Raw genomic sequence first — 18,806 nt, 5'->3', positions numbered from 1 at the left:
GTACATTTTAATTGACAATGATTGTTACCGATTACATTTTGCATCCTTGTTGAAAACGCCATTAGGGCTCAATATCGCCCCTCTCTGAATGGTGCATCACATACCAATCAGCACTGAAAATATGGTTTTAATTAATCTAAAATGATTTACTTTAATTTGATTTGTCCATTAAATACTAATGGTTCTTCTACTTTGTAACATGATACTTTAATTTAATTTAATAATTGAAGATACCTTTTTGAAAGATAGCTTTATTACTTTGTTTTGTTTTTTTAATGCAGTGTTGTACACTTTGATTTGCATTTTAGGAAATTGAAGACTCACCAATCACCTGTTTTTGGCTTTTTACTAACTGATGTGCTGAGGACTAGTGCATATTTGAGCCTATGTTCAATAGGAATAAAATACTGTAAAGTACTGTTCAGAAAAGATACTTTCTGTCATGCTCAAGTCATATTGGACTTGGTGACTTATTTTTCAGTATGGTTTGCAGTAAGATATTTACACTTTTACTCAAACATGATTTTCAGGTACTTTTTACACCTCCGATTGGACCCAACCAAATATTAACCAAATAGGTAATAGGGCATTCAAATAGACTGTATGTCAAAATGCTCTAACTCACAGTTACACTCATTTTTGGCAAAGCTTCAACTAATGGACTATTAACTGTTCCTTAAGAGCTCTACAGCCTAAAAATCCATACAGCCGCTTCAAATACAAATGAACTGAATTGAATTCCTTATGAGCGACCTGGTAGACGCCAAGCAGGTCACGAAGATCTCTGTGTGACTGTTGCCGATAAAGAAGTATGACATGATTGACTAAAGAAAATTTATTTCTGTCTAACAAAACTCATAATGTGCATCACTCCAATAATTTTCTCCAGGCTACACAAACTTGTTATAGTTTGCATACAGTTATAAATGACTATCGTGACTAGTGGCCATGGAAACAGTTATTTTTAAACTTTTAAAGATTAAAGATTAGTCCATAGCAATTTATCAAAGACATGAATATGTGATGTGAGGTTGCTGTGAGGTTCAGTCCTGGCATCAGATGACCGTCGATGTAAAGTTTCGCATGTTCCTGCCACGTAGGCGGATCGGCTACGATAAATCGCCCCTAGGATGAAGTGGTTGCTGAGTAGGAGGCTTTCATTTTAAACACAGCTATACAGAACAAGACAGAGAAATCTTTCCGGGTGAATTTAAGTAGTACATGCTGAAAAACATGTAAGAATAATCAAACCTTTTTATTAGCTATACTGAAAGCAATACATTTTGACCTTGAATTGTTCAAAACAAGATTAAACTGAACCTTTTCAGGTTTTTCAGCATATGGCTGATAATCCTAATGAATCATGTGCACATATTCATGAGTGTGTTTAAGTAATGCTGAGCATGAATCCTTCTCTGGCCTGAACTTCCACTTAGGAATGATAAGTAAGCATGGCATAAGCATTATTTGGTGTCCAGTGTTTTCTTTATTAAGACATTTATGAACACCGAAAGAGTGGGTGTCTGTTCCCGAAGGCACACTAAGCACAATATAAAGCTTGTTAAGCACAAATAGCACACAAGAAAGCTCTCCAAAAGCAACACACCTCTGATTAAACAAATTTCCTGAGAAATCAAAGACGAGGCTCTGTGATTCTAAAATGACTCACTAAGACGAAACCCATTTCATGAAAAAAAAAAAGTTTTTAATTCCAGATGTACACTTCATGTAGGATGTCGAATGCTCTATAGATTCACAGAACTACACAATCTACACTATGGTAACTCATTTTGATATATGTCTATACAGTAAAATAGTGACTGTGATCCTACATTAACAACAGAATAGAATGGAATAAAAATGGGAAACAAAAATAAATCTTAACACTGCTATTCTTGAATGCCTAGTGGTCGTATCAGCTGCATAATCCGTGTGCTCTTCTTTTCAAAGAGGCTCACGCCGCTTGCCAAAGTGCGCAAAGCCATTTATTGCAGGGTAGCGGTAGCTCAGTGGTTAGGATGCTGGAGTTCTGACTGGAAGGTCATTAGTTCACATCCCAGCACTACCAAGCTACCACTGTTGGGTCTTTGAGCAAGATTCTAAATTTATTGGTCCTAATAATTCAGTTCTTTGGCCCGATGTCGCTGGTCAACCAAGGATTCATTGCTGTTTTACAACATCTATAAACCAGAATGGGAGAAATGAGCTGCTTATAACAGCAATTTTTCATCATGACTACAGTATATACTTAGTAATTCATAACTCAAACTCAAAAGTCGTGATCAGGGTTTCAAAGCGTTTACATTTTTTTTTGTAAAAAAACCTTCAGAATTCTATCGGCTTCTTATTAGACACACTATAGAACAAAATGTGTGAATGACTACCTTGTAATAACACCATCACTCAAGAAGTAATATTCAAAATATACTGTCCATTAGCAGGTTTTGTTGAGTTTTGTGTAATTCCATGCCATGCCTCATTCGCTGGCTATTAGATAACTATCATAGCAGCAGCTTTCAGTCAGAAAATCTCAGGCACTGCTTGAACTGGTGAGCCCATCACATTATGCACTGCAAGACGCCGGTCTTAACTGACAACCACAGAATTCATGCAAGATGTGTAATAATTGTCTGTAACAGCAAAACCAGGTGTACAGCATATACCCGAATGAAGACAAAGGTGGTTCGGTCTCCCACATCTCCTGCATATCTTGCCAACCAAGAGTCCAATTTTCTTATGGTACATTTTGATTGGCTTCCCTTGTTGTAAAACCTACTTTTGGGTAATGAAGTTAGAGGCAGGACCTACCTTTATGCTGTCTTTTTGATGTGGTAAAATGGGGTGTAATAAAGGAAACAGACAAAGGGAGCTTGCTGACTGCTTCAATCATACTGTTAGACCAGCAGATGTGTTTGCCCACGTGCCTGGCTTTGTGGTTTGCACTCAAAAGCCGTTTGTGTACCGACCACGATGCCAGACCCTCCCTCAGAAGGACACAAATCACACACACAAGCAGCCCCTGCGCTTTTATAACCCCGTTAGCCTGATCGAACTTACTGAGCCATTATGTTCTAAAGCTTCTTCATCTGTATGTAATTAAAGAGGGCCTTGATGCCCGGTGAGGTGCTGACTTATGACTAAAATAAACCGTTGAAGCATAAATGGATGACCACAGACCACAGCAGGAAAAAGACTATGCCAGCTGCATCATCCATCACAGTGCTCATTTGAGCTGGGCTGCTATCGACTTTGTAATTTGCCCTTGTTGTGGCGGAATTGTCTGGAGCAAATCGTGCACTGCATGACTCGGCATCCGCAGGATGTCCGATGCTGTCGTTATTTTTCAAGAACGCATGGTAGACGTCGAACACGCACTGTTCCTGTCAAAGGGCACCAAACCCAAGCCGAGAATATGAGACCTGGGGCAACCGATGGCAGAAAATCTCCTCCATTAAAGGTGGCTTCTTTATCGGGTTGTTCTTTTCGTTTAGATGCTTTGTCCTCCGTTTTGCATTACTAAAGCAATATGTTGCACTTTGAAGGACTTTGTGGTCTTGTGTCTGTGTTTCATGGAAGACTGGATTGTGTTTTCTATGTAGAATGGTTGCATTTTGTACAGGGCCAAGGATTGGTTCCTACACATCAAGGGGCAAAATAGTTACCTCAGAGCACAAGACCAATCAGGCATAACATTATGACCATCTGCCTAATATTGTGTTGGTCCCCTTTTGCTGCCAAAACAGTTCTGACCCGCCGAGCATCAACAGCATTAACTTCTTCAGCAATTTCAGCTTCAGGAGCACCACTGTTCCTTCCTTGAAGCACTTTTGATAGATACTGATCACTGAAGTACATCCCACAAGAGCTGCAGTTTTGGAGATGCTCTGACCCAGTTATCTAGATGTCACAATTTAGCCCTTGTCAAACTCTCTCAAATTCTTACGATTGGCCATTTTTCCTGCTTCTAACACGTCAACTTTGAGGACAATATGTTCACTTGCTGCCTAATAAATCCCACCTACTAACAGGTGCAATTATGAAGAGATAATCAGTGTTATCATAATGCTCATAATGTTATAATGTCATAATGTTATGCCTGATCAGTGTAGAGCTGGGATATGTAAATACACTAGCTCAAGCACATACAGATTCCTTCCATTTTGATTATAATGCTAGGCTACAGCAATGAACATATTAACCCATATGCAATGTTGGGAAAAGATACATCAAAAGGTATTTCATTGTACCTTTACTTTCAGTGTATCAAAATAAAACTACAAAATACAGCAGCCACACCATGTAGCAAAAAAACACATTTTTATATTTAAAAAAAAAAAAAAAAAAAAAAATGCTTTTACAGGGAAACACGAAATTTCTTCCCCCACCGTTAATCAGTTGACCTATTTGATCTGATCCTTCACTATTACACTGATTTAGCTGATTAAGTAAACAATGTTTGATAGCAACAGCTTTTCTCTGGTTCTGAGTCACGCAATAAACCTAACATATGCAGTTAACAGATCACATATTCCCATACATTTCCCTGTGATCTCCCAGATGAAGGTTTGTTTTAAAAATAACCAAGCGTTCAATGTTGAACAGTTTGCGAATGATTCATAATTGTATCCTAATTTAGTTACTTAGTGTTTGGTAATGAAGGACCTCAGCAACACTGACATAATGACATACAAATCATTCATAACAAGACAAGTGATGGCGCATGTACTAGCTTCTAACTAATCATAAATATGATAATATATTATGTGTCTGGCAGTCATTCATGCAGTGGTATAAAAAATTATGATCCTACAAAACAGCTACTTCAATTATGGTACAATATTTGCCAATCAAATATTTATTTATTAATCATTGGACACCTACTTAAAAGCTGGCAGGCTGCATGTTTCTTCCCTTCACCAACTCCTTCCATACGGACCAATTTCTGTTCTGATCTCAACAAGTCTGGGCAAAATACTGAGTAGGCACCAATCATTTGGATAATGTCTTCATGTAGACTTCTTACAAAGTATTTTACAGTATTTAAAAACTACAAAAATACAAAACGCTGAGGTATTTTAATAAAGAAAGTATTTTAATAAAGCCATTTTCTCAACCCTAGCAAATACAAATGACAAAATCCTATTTTATATTTACAATACATGTATCATAAATACTGCCCATCCCTGCCTATATGCTTATGACCTCTGTATGCTTAACTGCTGAATGTAGTTCATCTACTGCTAGAGATTGGAACCATTACTTTGAGACATTCATGCTGCTAAACATCTGTTTCATTTCATCTCATTGGCACTCTATTGAAAATAGATCAGATGAATATTTTGTGGCCATATAAAGCATGGTCAGCAACAGTTGACTGCAACAGATTGGCTGTGGCATTCAAACAACGTTAAATTTGTATTACAGAGCTCAAAGTTCACACCAAACACAACAGGCTGAAATGCTGACACAAGGCAGGTTGAATCCATAGATTCATACTTTTGAAGACAACTTTTGACCGTGCCATCAGCATGGAACAGCAGAAACTGAGATTTATTAAACTTTTTTTCCTTTCGATTTTAGATTCCTTTGTTTAGGGAAATGAAATGTTTTTGCTGTGCTATGGTACAGCTTTAGTCCTTTTGCCTTAAGGTTTGATGTGTTCTTGATGCATTCTGAGGTACTTTTCATTACACATGAGTGACTGATCTTTCATGAACAATTAGTTCATTCTGAACGAGTCTTTAATGAAAACGAGTCGTCTCAAAGAGTGATTCCTTCTTTTTCTACTGGACGACGCATAAACAAAGCATCCCAAAAAAACAGAATTGAGTAGTTTATCTCTCGACTCATTCGTTCTATTATCACGTGATGCTATGCAGTGTATTACACAGGAAACAGAATTGAGTAGTTCATCATGAGTCCTCAGGTCTGAGTCGTTTGTTCTTTTATATATATATATATATATATATATATATATATATATATATATATATCAATTATTGGCACTATAGTCATTGTAAACATGTCATTGACGTATATAGACGTGTTGGTGGATCTGCGTATCGAAAATATAACATTTCATTTTATTTCTGATCAAAGAAACGAAATGAACGAAATATCTCAAAATAAGATTTGTTTATTTCGATGAACGTGATTCAAAGAACCAAGTCACTAAAATGATCCGATCCTTCCATCACCACCTCACAACATGAGACTTTCAACCACAAACCTGCAGTGGAGAGATTGCTCGGACCAGCATCTCAACCATACTATGGTCACCGAAATAAAATTTTTTAGACATTTTAACATTCGCAGCGAATGTTAACTAAAGCTCTCGACCCATATTTGAATGATTTTATACACACTGCCACCTAATTGGCGAATATAATAAACAACAAAAGGCAGTAGGTTTACAGATGCTCTTAATAAAGTGGCCAGTGAGTGAACAGAACTGGAAATTCACATTGCACATACTTATTACATACATGTAAGCCTGGATAGCATCTTTATTGTACAGCTAATATGATTTCTACGGCCTTAATGCTTATGAGGTAAAAAATGTATATTAAATTATATATTTGTATTATAATGTAGTAGATATCCCTCCTTGTGCTAGATGGATGCTGGAAAAAATCCTACCTTTGCAGTAATTCTGCTCATCCAAAGTGAAACCAGGTGAGCAGTGCATGTTCCTGTATGAACCAGAAACTCGACGGTCAGGCAGGTTTCCTGCTGCAGGGTTTACAATCGGAGGGACACGAGGGTTTGTGGGACTCGGTTCAGTCGGCTGTACCGTTTCGTCTCCTCGGCTTACAAAGATTTGAGCATTCTGTGGAAGACAGAGGTATCCGCCGAAGTGGTTATAGCACTTCATGCCCCCTTTGCAGGCATCGGGAACGATGGCGCACTCATCAATGTCTGTTGGGAAAAGAGAAAGGTAAGAGGCAATAAGTAAAGGGCATGTAAACTGCTGGAGCTCAAAATGTTACTGGTATTTATGCAGGTATGAAGAATGCACTGTATGGAGAAATGAATTGGGAGGCCTGACTTTTCCTACCATATGCCGTTCTTCTTCAAATTGTTATCGCAAATCTGAATGGCAATTGTATTGGATTGTCTTTGGATGTGGTAGCATAAAATCTTTCCCTCACTTGAACAAGAAGACCCAAACCTGATCCAGTATGACAATACCCCTGTGCACAAAGCCAGCTCCATAAAAATATGATTTATATAGGTTGGAGTAGAAGATCTTTAGTAGCCTGCTATAGAGCTCTGACCTTAACCCTATTAAACACCTTTGCTATGAAATGGAGCTGCACCCCAGGCCTCCTCACCTCACCTACATTGTGGCTGAATGGACATAAATCTCCACAGACACACTCCAAAATCTACTAGAACATCCTCCCAGAAGAGTGGAGGTTATTCTACTGCTATATGTTCAAAATGCATATACAAATCTGATGGTCAGGTTTCCACAAACCAACCATAGAGTTTTTAATGCTCTGATCTCATTTACTTGCAGCTTACTTTTTCCTTTTTTTTTTTTTTTTTTTTTTTTGCACGTCACTTATGCTACATCGTAGCAAGCTTGCAAGATCTTTTCATTTGGGAAAATGACTGTAATTAGTCAAAAACCTTTGCAGAGGGCATGAAAGCTTTTACTGTACAGATGCAGCAGGGGGGAAAAAAAGCCATATTATCATCTCCAACAGGTCTGAGGCAGATTCCTTGGTTGTCTGCCTAGAACTATGAATCTAATGGTATTTTTTTCTCTATTCAATTCTTCCTTAGGCTCAAATTGAGCTGGCATTTAATACATTCCATTTAATTGAATGTATTTGTATAATGGACGTAATCACAAAGCATCTGTTACACAAATAAAAATGTTTGCGCAAAATAAAAACGGTTTAATTTATGCCTACAAGCTTGTCACACAACATTAGGAAGAAGAGGAACGTGCGATTCTCATCCGTTTAACGTCGTACACTTTTGGCCTAAAACAATCCTTTTTTTTTTTTTTTTTTTTTTTTTTACATGTCTCAGATGTTTTGTACTGTAGGTACCTCATACCTTTGCACACTTGTCTGACGGGATCATACTCATAGCCATCCGTGCACTGTAAGAGAAGAGAAGGAGACAATACATGGCGAGTTGTGACCTGTTTTGAATCCCCTCATCCATAAATAGGGTGTAATAATAATTCAAAGGCGAATAACACGTTTGTTTGTTTTCTTTAGGACTTTACCGGGCTATGATTATAGTACTCAAAGCAGGAAAGCGGTGATTTGCTTAATAGGTCTAGTCAAGCACATTGACAAAATAATATGAATAAGAATAATACAATTATAATTAAAAAACACTTGCAGTGTAGGTGATGGGTTCATCAGGTTCCTGCGCAATGACTTGGGCCAACATGGCCATTATCATGTAGATTCCAGGCATGGTCGATGATCTGCAAAAAAAATTAATTCAATGATAAACACACATATATATATATATAATTGTTTAAATATTTTTGCTGTTTTTTTTCTTTCTTTCTCAGTCTAGAGCCCGTGTAATAGCCGTTATTACACCTCTCTGGAAGATGATGAACGAGTACTGACACGTCCTCCAACTACAGAAGCAGCTCAAATCCCCCCTATATGACGCACACTGCAATACGGTATACGTTTATGAAACAATTACCAAACAATTACGACAGTAAAGTTATTACGTAACAACACTCTACGTACACCGGAGCCTATATGGAAACAACTTTTAGCACGTGGCCGCATCACCTGCCCCGGACCTGGAGGTGCAGAAGAGGTGATCAAGTCCTTACCTGGCATTACCTGTACCCGGTGCCTTGTGTGTGAGTGTGTGTGAGTGTGTGTGTGTGAGTGTGTGTGAGAGAGAGACGCCTGCGCGATGCGGATGCTGCTTGCTGGAACGGCGAGAAGAATTGGTGCGTTGGAGCTCGTGATCATGGAGAACACCCGGAATGCATGTGGGGGGGCAGGAGTGAGAGATAGGGGTGGGGTGCTGGGGGTAATAGGGGGGAGAACAGGAGGCGGTGCGGACAGGTTCTCCTGTAAACTATCACCGGGCTTAATCGGAATCACTGCCTGTTTTAATAGGAAAAACATCTAGACTATGGCTCCATCTACAGGTTCATGATGATGATGATGATGATGATGATAATTTAAGGGCATTGCTCAAGGGCAGCAGTGGCAGCTTGGTTGGTGCTAAACTCAATTTGAACCTTTCAGTCCAGAGTCCAATGACTTAGCCACCACCTTTTCCCTTACCTGGTGGTGCTGATGATGATGATGATTATTCTTTTGGCTTCTCCAATTAGGGGTCGCCACAGCGGATCATCCATCTCCATACCCCCCTGTCCTCTACATCAGCTTCTTTTAACGCAACTACCTGCGTGTCTTCCCTCACCACATCCATAAACCTCCTCCTTGGTCTTCCTCTTTTCCGCCTTCCAGGTATCTCCATCCTTAGCATTCTCCTACTGATATACCCCGTGTCCCTCCTCTGCATATGTCCAAACCATCTCAATCTCGCCTCCCTCACCTTGTCTCCAAATCGTCCTACATCTGCTGTCCCTCTAATAAACTCATGTCTAATCCTGTCCATCCTCATCACTCCTCAACATCTTTAGCTCTGCTACCTCCAGCTCCACCTCCTGTCTTTTACTCAATGCCACTGTCTCTAAACCATACAACATCGCCGGTCTCACCACAGTCCTATAAACTTTCCCTTTCACTCTCACAGATACTCTTCTATCACATATTATTATTATTATTATTATTATTATTATTATTATTATTCGGCATTAATTATACCATAACACCTGGGGCACAAAGTCATTGCATAAATTCATTGCATAATTGCATGAAAAATCGGTTTTCCTTTTCTACAAGAGATTGAGTTAACCCGAAACACAGGCTAAGCTCAATGTGATTTAAAGCTGCTCTAAGCAACACAGAACTGCCTCATTAAAAGTATGAGTAACTTTAAGGTCCTGTGTCAATTCAATTCAACTCGTATAGCGCTCCTAACAATGGACATTGTCCTAAAGCAGCTTTAGAGAATTAGATTACAAATATACATGTTGATTTCATGTTAGTCCATATAACAGTCAGTCGCAACTGAGGTGAGGAAAAACTTCCTAAGATGGTATGAAGAAGAAAGCTTTAAATAAAGAAAATACACAATGGCTTAGGACTGCAACTTGCATGAAGAGTTCAACCCATCATTGAACAGTACACCTCAACAATAATGGAAATATAATGAATGGATATTAGGTGGTACCCAGATGAGGAATGTATTCTTTTGTGTCTGGTTCCGGTTCTGGTTCACCATCTCATCATCTTTTTTCTTGCCACAAAATGAAAATGTCATTTTAGAAGCCGCTGGTAAACGAGTTTGGAAGCCATATTGTTAAATGAAGATATTGCCAATTTAATAGAATTCCATTAGATGTTTCATTTCTTGCCATTTTCTCATTGAATATCATTATATTAGTCTTATGTTTATTGTTCACTATTGAATTATCTGTTGTTTTGTCATATCATATTATATCTGACAACATAGAAGAAGAAAAATGCTACCTGGTGAAGTCCATCATAGGGTGCTCCAAAAGTATTGGGACAGTTGACTTTTCCAAAAGGATATATGGATGCATTAGCATTATATTTTCCCTTTCCCTTGACAATACCACTTTTCACAAAGTGAGCTCCATGTAGGTAGATATGGTTTACAATGGCTGGAATGGAAGATCTTGAGTAGCCTGTTTGAACACTTTTCAGCCCCTGATGTTAAACCTGTCCCAGAATGGAATTCCCTCTCTTCATCAAAACCTGACTAAAAAAAGCTAGGACTTGCCTAGGCTTTAATGCCAGCTTACTGCTAAATATTTGGTTCTTGTTGGTTCACCAGTAAAAACAAAGACAGAGTATAGCAAGCCCACTGACTTTCCAAGAACCTGGTGCTTTGTTTACCTCAAATTCTTGGATATAATCTCTTTTTTCTCACCTTCCCCTTTTTTAATGCACTTTCAGGTCAGTCATATGATATTTTGCACATATAACAGGCTATGCATTGAAGTATATCAGTAATCAAAGAGACACAATGTCAGTAGGTTCTACTTGCTATGCTTTATCCATCCATGCTACCCAAACCAAGCAAAATGGGCTCTATTCAGGAAAAAAGATCAATATTTCATCTGGTTATTTTGAAAAGGCTCAGATGTTTCAACTAATGCAGAATTGTTGCTCTCACTTGTTTTCCTTTTCAAGTCTACTTAGTCCTGTGGGCTGTACCACCTTCTTACCCTTTATACCCAGAACACTACAATAGCACTACATCTTTCTGGTAGTCCCATGATCAGTTAGGATAGATTGCTGCTGTTTGTTCATCCTCCTGAACGTTTTACGAGTTTGTGATTGTGACAGTCTGGAAAACTGTCTGTGACAGATTGTGACAGTCTGGAAAATAGATGTGTGGCGTTAGTTACTGGTACACAGTAAATGCAAAAAATGATGGACTCCTGGAAGACAGCATACCCTTCTCACCCAATTGAAATAGGTTATTATTTCAACATTAAAAGGGCTGAATCGCCCACATTTCCCAGTGTTTTCTTTATGACTGATAGACTTCTGATGGATCTGTGCTTGTTCAGCCTGAGAAAGCGAACACACATTGGCTTTGGGTCATCTTCACAACTCTGGATAGCTCAGTTGTTTATCTACATCATGAAACATTGTGTTTGTACAACGAGTGCAGCATTACTCTGCGAATGTTCCATGTCCTACAATATCAATATCTGGTTCTGTGCATCCAACATTTTTTCGTTTGCATTCCGGAATTCGTCAATTTGTAAGCATGCACACAATGGATAACAATTGTTCCCGGTAATCCCACCGAATTCTTTGAAGTTCATTCAAACACGAGCAGCGTTTTTCCTTCTGGTGCGTGCCTACGTGACTGACCGTGGCGTGCGCTCTTTAAATTCGAACCAAGTTGTACGCTAATCACAGAATCTGCGATCAGGAAACACGTTTATAGCTCCGCACGTCTATCATTATTCATAAAATAAATGATCCGATTTTACAATAAAGCACAGTTTAATATCTACTGACGGACACACTGCCTGCCAGATGTTAAACCCTCTTAAACCTCACAGTGTTTACAAGATGGTTTTTATTTGATGAACATCTGCTGCACTTGGCTTAGTGCCCGGATAAAAGGAATGCATATGGCAACGGTTAGTAGTCATGTGTGGGCACAGGAGTATGCTTGCCACATTGCTTTGCCTTCTTACCCTGCGTAACTGCATTTAAGCCTCCAGAGGTGCCGAACGGCTCGAAGCAGCACTGGATCAGCAAATAACAGAGACTAGCCAAAACAACAAGAAGGTAAACAACTGGGAAGAAACAGAGCAGAAAACAGAACCAAAGGCTTAGTAAAGAGTAAAGCCAAATAAACATATTACATCATTGTGAGCTGAGTGAATGAGAGTCCTTTCAATCTGTGGTGATGATGAGGGTGTAATTGCAGAGGTGTAAAGAGTACTCACTCTCGAGTTAAAGTATAGATACCTTACTGCAAACTTGTACATGTTACTAGTCTCTAATTTCAATATGACCTGAGTAAAATTGACTCATATTATACGTAGGCTTAAAGATGCCCTAGTCCTAAACACCAAGACACACTTTAGTGAAAAGCCAAAAACAGTTATGTGAGATTTTATTTTCTAAAATACAAATCAAATTGTACAACATTAACTAAGAACAACACAACAACCTGCAACACAACATGCCAGAATGAAACACAAATCAAACAAGTCGGTCGAAAAATAAAAGACAAAATAGTAAAGCAATCTGCAGCCATGTCCTTAACTGATGTCAAACACCTGGCATATGGCAAGATGCTAATTAACTTACATGTGGAGCAGCTTCATTTGGTGCAAAAAGATACAAATCACATCTAGTACTTATACCCTGTAGATTCTTGGTCCCCAACCATTTTTGCGCCATGGACCGGTTTATTGTCTGCCAATATTTTCACGGACCGGCCTTTAAGGTGTGGCGAATAAATACAACAAAAAATATAATGCGACCGGCGTAAAAACTGGTATTTTCCAAATATAATAACAAACATGAATCCACTGTGTTGTTTTTTGTTCATTTTGCTCACTTGGGGGTTTGAATTTAGCAGTAATGCATTATGTGTTAGCGGCTGGAGCAGCCCCTTAAAGAAGGTAGTGGATGGAGGAGGTAAGACATGTGACCGAGGCATCATGACATGCATCAAGAGTGAGTCATAAACAGATGTGGAGGAGAGAATCCGGGAATTTTCCAAAATAAAACGTTCAGAATTTTTTCCAATAAGCTGTCATTTTAATTTTAATAAATTAATTAATTAAATGTAATATACAAACAGATGAAAAAGTACGTAGACCATGAGCTATCAATCGTGGTGTTTTGAAAGAAAAGAAATCAACCCACCTGCACAATTTTACATATCATTATTTTATTTTCAAGTCAGCTTCATGCATATAGCTTACGTCGATTATCTTTGATGGTGGACAGAAAGGACTGCAGGCAAAATATGTCCTTCATGTTCTTTCATGGATGGTGTCTCTTTCGATGCTGAAGGCAATGCATCAAGGACTGATGGTCTTTCTGCAACATCCAATCAGTTCCTGATGCAGTATCATCAGCATCTGAAAGCTCTTGACTCCCTACAGTTTTTTCTTTTCTTTTCTTTTCTTTTCAATCATCGATCCTTCCATGCTAACATGAAAAACATAAAAAGAGCAACAAACAAGTGAATGGAAAGACCGCTAGAGCAATACGTTTATGCAACCACAATGACATTGACTTTAAATTAATACGTTTTTGAATTCACTTTTACACGGCCGACAAGCAACCATGTTTAGCCCAATCCCAGCACCTATTGTAAAAGATGTTTAAAAAAAAGAGAGCTTTAGCAAGGGTACACCACTGCTCATAGACTCCTCTAAAATCAGACTGAGAGCACATGTAGCCTTGTAAAAGTTATACTGTCACATTAGTTCCCAGAAGTTTTTGGCAGCACCGGGACAAAGAGGACCTGAACCAAAGGGACTAATTTTCTTCTTCTTTGGAAAATTGTTGCGAATACAGATTCTTTACTACTTCATCTAAACTCTACTCAACTCAAGTTTAATTGTCATTCTTCCATATACACAGTATACAGAAGGACAAAATGCAATTTCTACAGACCAAGGTGCATGGAGAGTAAAACAGCAGTAAACATTAAAAATAGCAGAGTTAAGGTGAGATGAATACGAGGTAGATGTGATAAATATGAGGTTGAAATGTAAGTAACGTAAGAACAGAGGTAAGTAAAGTGTGTGTCCAGTGTGTTGCAATGTGCTACAGTGTCTAATGTGCATTTCTGATGCACAGTAAAGCGACTAAATGCGAGTGTGTGTTAATGTCCATGTTATGTCCATTAAAATCCATATTGCACATTTAAGGAGGAGGAGGAGGAGGAGGCAAGGTCATGGGTGGCTCCAGGGTGTTTAGGGCTCTGACAGCTTGGGGGAGAAACTGTTGCAGAACCTTGTAGTATGGGTTCTGATGCTTCGGAACCTCCGGCCTGATAGCAGGGTCTTAAAAGTCTGTGGGAGGGGTGAGAGGGATCCTTCACAATGGTAAAGGCTCTGCATATGCAGAGTGTATTTAAAATGTTCGGGATAGAGGGGAGGAAGACATCGAGGATCATTTTAGCTGCACTCATTATGCGCTGTAGGGTCTTGCGTTCTGAGGCTTTTGCAGTTTTCGAACCGGACAGTGATGCAGCTGGCCAAGACGCTCGCCACAGTTCCTCTGTAGAGGGTGGTAAGTATTGGTGGTAGGAGGCTGGCTCTCTTCAGCCTCCTTAGAAAGTGAATACGTTGTTGGGCTTTCTACACAGTGGAGTTGGTGTTGGTAGTCCAGGTGAGGTCATTAGAGATGTGTACACCAAGAAACTTGGTACTACTGACTCTCTCCACTACTGAGCCACTTATGAACAGGGGAAGGTGGCCACCCAACCCTTTCCTGAAGTTCCACCTCCTCTGTATGGTGTTTTATTGTCATTGCTGATGAGGCCCACTGCTGCCGTGTCATCAGCAAAGTTGATGATGAAGTTGGATTTGCTGTGCAGTCGTGGGTGTGAAGAGTAAACAGCAGTGGGCTGAGCACACAGCCTTGGGGGGCACCTGTGTTCAGTGCGATGGCTCCTGATGTTCTGCTGCCGATGCGGACTGACTGTGATCTCTCTGTCAGGAAGTCTAGAATCCAGTTGCAGAGTGGAGTGTTGAGTCCCAGTAGAGAGAGTTTTCCTTACAGTTGCTGAGGGATACATGTATTGAATTCTCAGCCGGAGTCAACAAAGAGCATTCTGACATATGTGCCTTTTGTGTTCGGATGTAAGAGACCAGAGTGCAGGGTTTAGGAGATAGAGTCATCGGTGGAGCAGTTGTAACAGTATGCAAATTGGAGTGGATCCAGTAAGGTGGGCAGAGCAGAGTGAATGTGCCTCTTGACTAGACGCTCAAAGCACTTTATGATGGAAGTCAGTGCTACTGGGCGGTAATCATTGAGACACCTCAATAGTGGTATTTTTGAAGCTCACAGGGACCACAGCATGACTGTGAGGACACCTGCCACCTGGTCAACACAGGCTCCCTGGTATGTTATCCAGGCCTACAGCTTTCCATGGGTAGTGTCCTCCTAATATCAGCTGTAGCACCTGCTCCTCAGGGTTGGGCGTGGACTTGCATACTCGTGTGTTGTTCGGAACATGTCAGGGAGACAGGGGTCACTGTTGTTGGCATGTAATGTGATTTTGTAGTCATTTACCCTGCCATCTGTGTCTGGGGTCCTTAGTATCACAAAAGTATTGTTAATTTTGTGTGCATACTGCTTTGTCTCACAGGTTCTACTCTAAAGACTGATCTCTCTGTAGCAAGATGCTACTTATTGTTGGATCTTCAGACTGATGGACTTATTTGGAGTTTCCTCCACTTTAGAAGACCTTTTGGTGTTGATGTATGACTCACGATATATGTTTAATACAATTTGTGCAGCATTTGACATTTAAGTGGTACAGCCTTGGGGAGCAAAGTGGCTTCCACACCACAAATAATGTGGAAGCAGTGGTGGACGAAGTCCACAAACCATGTACTTGAGTTAAACTAGAGATACACTGGATAAAATATGATTTCAGTAAGAGTAAAAGTGCTCCCCTTATACTTTCACTTGAGTAAAAATACAAAAGTATTTGCCTTTAAATGTACTTAAGTATCCAAAGTACTTTGATTTATTATACTTGTAATGTTTCTATTATTATTTTTGCTTAATCAACTCAGTTTGTGAAAAGACTTTAATGTTACTCTTGAAGTCTATTAATAAGTCAAACACTGATTGCTATCTTTTAAAATGATCATGAGCCGAAAATCTTCTTTTCAACTACTTAATAAACAAAATCATGCAAATAAGGCCACAAATGTTGTGGCGAGTAGCTAAGTAGATGCAAGCGGCTCTATCCTGATTAGTCGCTTGACCAGTTCAGTTTTTATACACTCAAATAAAAAGGAACGACTGATTTAGCAGTCTTGAGTAGAAGTAAGAAAACATAAATTAAGTAAAGTCTCTCCAAATAGAAATACTTCAGTAAAGTACAGATATGCATTTACTTCATTACTGTCCACCACTGTGTGAGACAGTAAGCAGTAACAGACAAAATGTGACCCCGGTACACTGAGTAAAGTTACTAGAAGAGTCATAAACTTGTGCTAATTCACTACATGGCCAAAATTATGTGATAACTGACCGTCATACCAAAAACTCTTGAAAGCACACAATTGTATAGAATGCCTTTGAAGCGTTACCATTTCCCTTCACTGGAACTAACAGGCCCAAACCTGTCTCAGTATGATACTTTTCCTGAGAACACAGCGAGCTCCATTAAGTCACAGTTTGCCAAGTCTGGTGTAGAATTTGAGTGGTCTGCTGTAGAGCCCTGACTTGGTTGGGCCATTCCCCAACATCTAGTGGAAGGTCTTCCAGGAGGGTGAAGCTTATTATACAAGCAAAAGAGCCACCAAAACTAGACTGAGATAGAAATAGAGATGTGATTGGTCAGGTGTATACTTTTGGTCACATATAGTGTAGCTTACCAGGCAAATATATTATGCTTAAGACTCACCTTTCAGTGGATATATCTTAATGATATTCTGTAGATTCAGACCTAAAAAGTGCTCCTGAAATCATAACGACTATGCTTTGTTCATCCCAGGACACTTGTCTCCAACATACTTACAATTAAATGAACTGACTGAGTACTGATTCACTTGGATGTGAAAACAAGTTCTCCACGTATCAACCTGAAGAGTTCTTATGAGTCTAGTAATGTTTCCTCTTTATGTATTCTCACAATCTACAGTACATCTGGCTTTGTGCAAAGCTGTTACATTCTATGAACAATAGTATTGGGACATCTGATTCCTCCAACCATAAGTGGTTCTTGCCCAAAGTTGGAGGCACACAATTGTACCTCCATTGTACAATCAATTGTAATTGATGCCTTCGGGTTGTGATACAAAGCCAGCTTCATAAAGTTCACTTTATGTGGCTTGAAGTGGAAGCTCTTCTGCTATAAAGCTCTGACATCAACTCTATTGAACACATTTGAGATTATTTGGAACACTAAGTGCACCCGAATCCTCACCTACATCAGTACCTGACTTTACTAACACTCTTGTGGCTGAATGAGCAGAAACCTCCACAAGCACACTCCAAAATCTAGTGGAACCTTTTTCCAGAAGAGTGGCGGTTATTATAATGCATATAGAAATAAGCGTTAACTTATACTTATACTTTAAGAGACCTGCTATCTCTGTCATTCAGGAAAAACACTAGACAACCACTCGTATATAGAAATTGGTAGCGCTTTAACCCAACCATGTTAAGCACTCTAGTGCCTGCTGATCCTGGATCATGTTTCTTCTCATGTGGAAGAAAATGCAGACTGACTGCACAATCTCTCCAGGTGAATGTGTGGCACAACATCACAAACACAGTTGCCTGCAGAGATTATGCAGTCTGTCCCTAATGCAAATGCAAGGCTAGGCATTCTCACTTATTATCAAACCAAGTACAAAAAAACAGTAACGAATGGACATTAGGTGTCACCCGGATGAGAATGGGTTCCCTTTTGTGTCTGGCTCCTCTCAAGAATTTGTCCTCATACCTTCTCATGGAAGATTTTCCCTGCCACTGTCTCCACTGGCTTGCTCATTTGGGGTAAACTTATAGAGACAAATGTAGGGGTCTGACATTCAAATTGACAAAAAAAAAAAGCTACATCACCTAACTTTATGCTGAAGACTCTAAGGATACCATGAAGTCAGGAAGACATAGAGCTTTGTATGTATAGTTACATAACAACAAAGAGATTTTCCCAGAAAACTTCAGATCAGCCTCAAATATTTCCCACTCAATAGAAATAAAGAAGTTGTAGCTGACAGGTAGGTGATGTTAGCTCAGCAAACCCTCTTTACAGCCGTGGTAAACTGAAAAGCATAATCGTAATAAAAAAATCGTAAAGGCTAAAAAATAATAATAATAACCACATGACTCTACTATACTGTTTATTCTTATTCTATAACTAAAATATGTGATGGAATGTAATATATGATGCGTAAAGATCTGTATGGTTAGAACAGTAAAGAACTGACATTTGATATAAAATGCTAATGATGCAGAATCACAACTGTCAGT

At 39.3% G+C, this 18,806-nt stretch overlaps 1 protein-coding gene across 7 annotated transcripts in view; it reads right to left on the bottom strand.

The window, feature by feature from the left end:
• Positions 1–18,806, bottom strand: part of efemp1 (EGF containing fibulin extracellular matrix protein 1) — a 59,045-nt gene that overhangs the window by 30,792 nt on the left and 9,447 nt on the right. The window contains exons 3-6 of one of the 7 annotated variants that reach the window (XM_083532920.1): positions 12,314–12,415; positions 8,365–8,452; positions 8,071–8,116; positions 6,640–6,918 (exon numbers count right to left, since the gene is read on the bottom strand). In XM_083532920.1, the coding sequence (XP_083389046.1) occupies positions 6,640–6,918; positions 8,071–8,116; positions 8,365–8,442 (403 nt within the window). In that variant the 5' untranslated portion in view covers positions 8,443–8,452; positions 12,314–12,415. The other 6 variants (XM_083532918.1, XM_083532917.1, XM_083532923.1 and 3 more) reach the window with 6 other exon arrangements.

This window comes from Silurus aristotelis (assembly GCF_946808225.1).
Source record: "Silurus aristotelis genome assembly, chromosome: 27".
NCBI classification, from domain to species: domain Eukaryota; kingdom Metazoa; phylum Chordata; class Actinopteri; order Siluriformes; family Siluridae; genus Silurus; species Silurus aristotelis.
The sequence above is the reverse complement of the archived record's forward strand: the minus strand, read 5'-3'. Positions and strand labels throughout refer to the sequence as shown.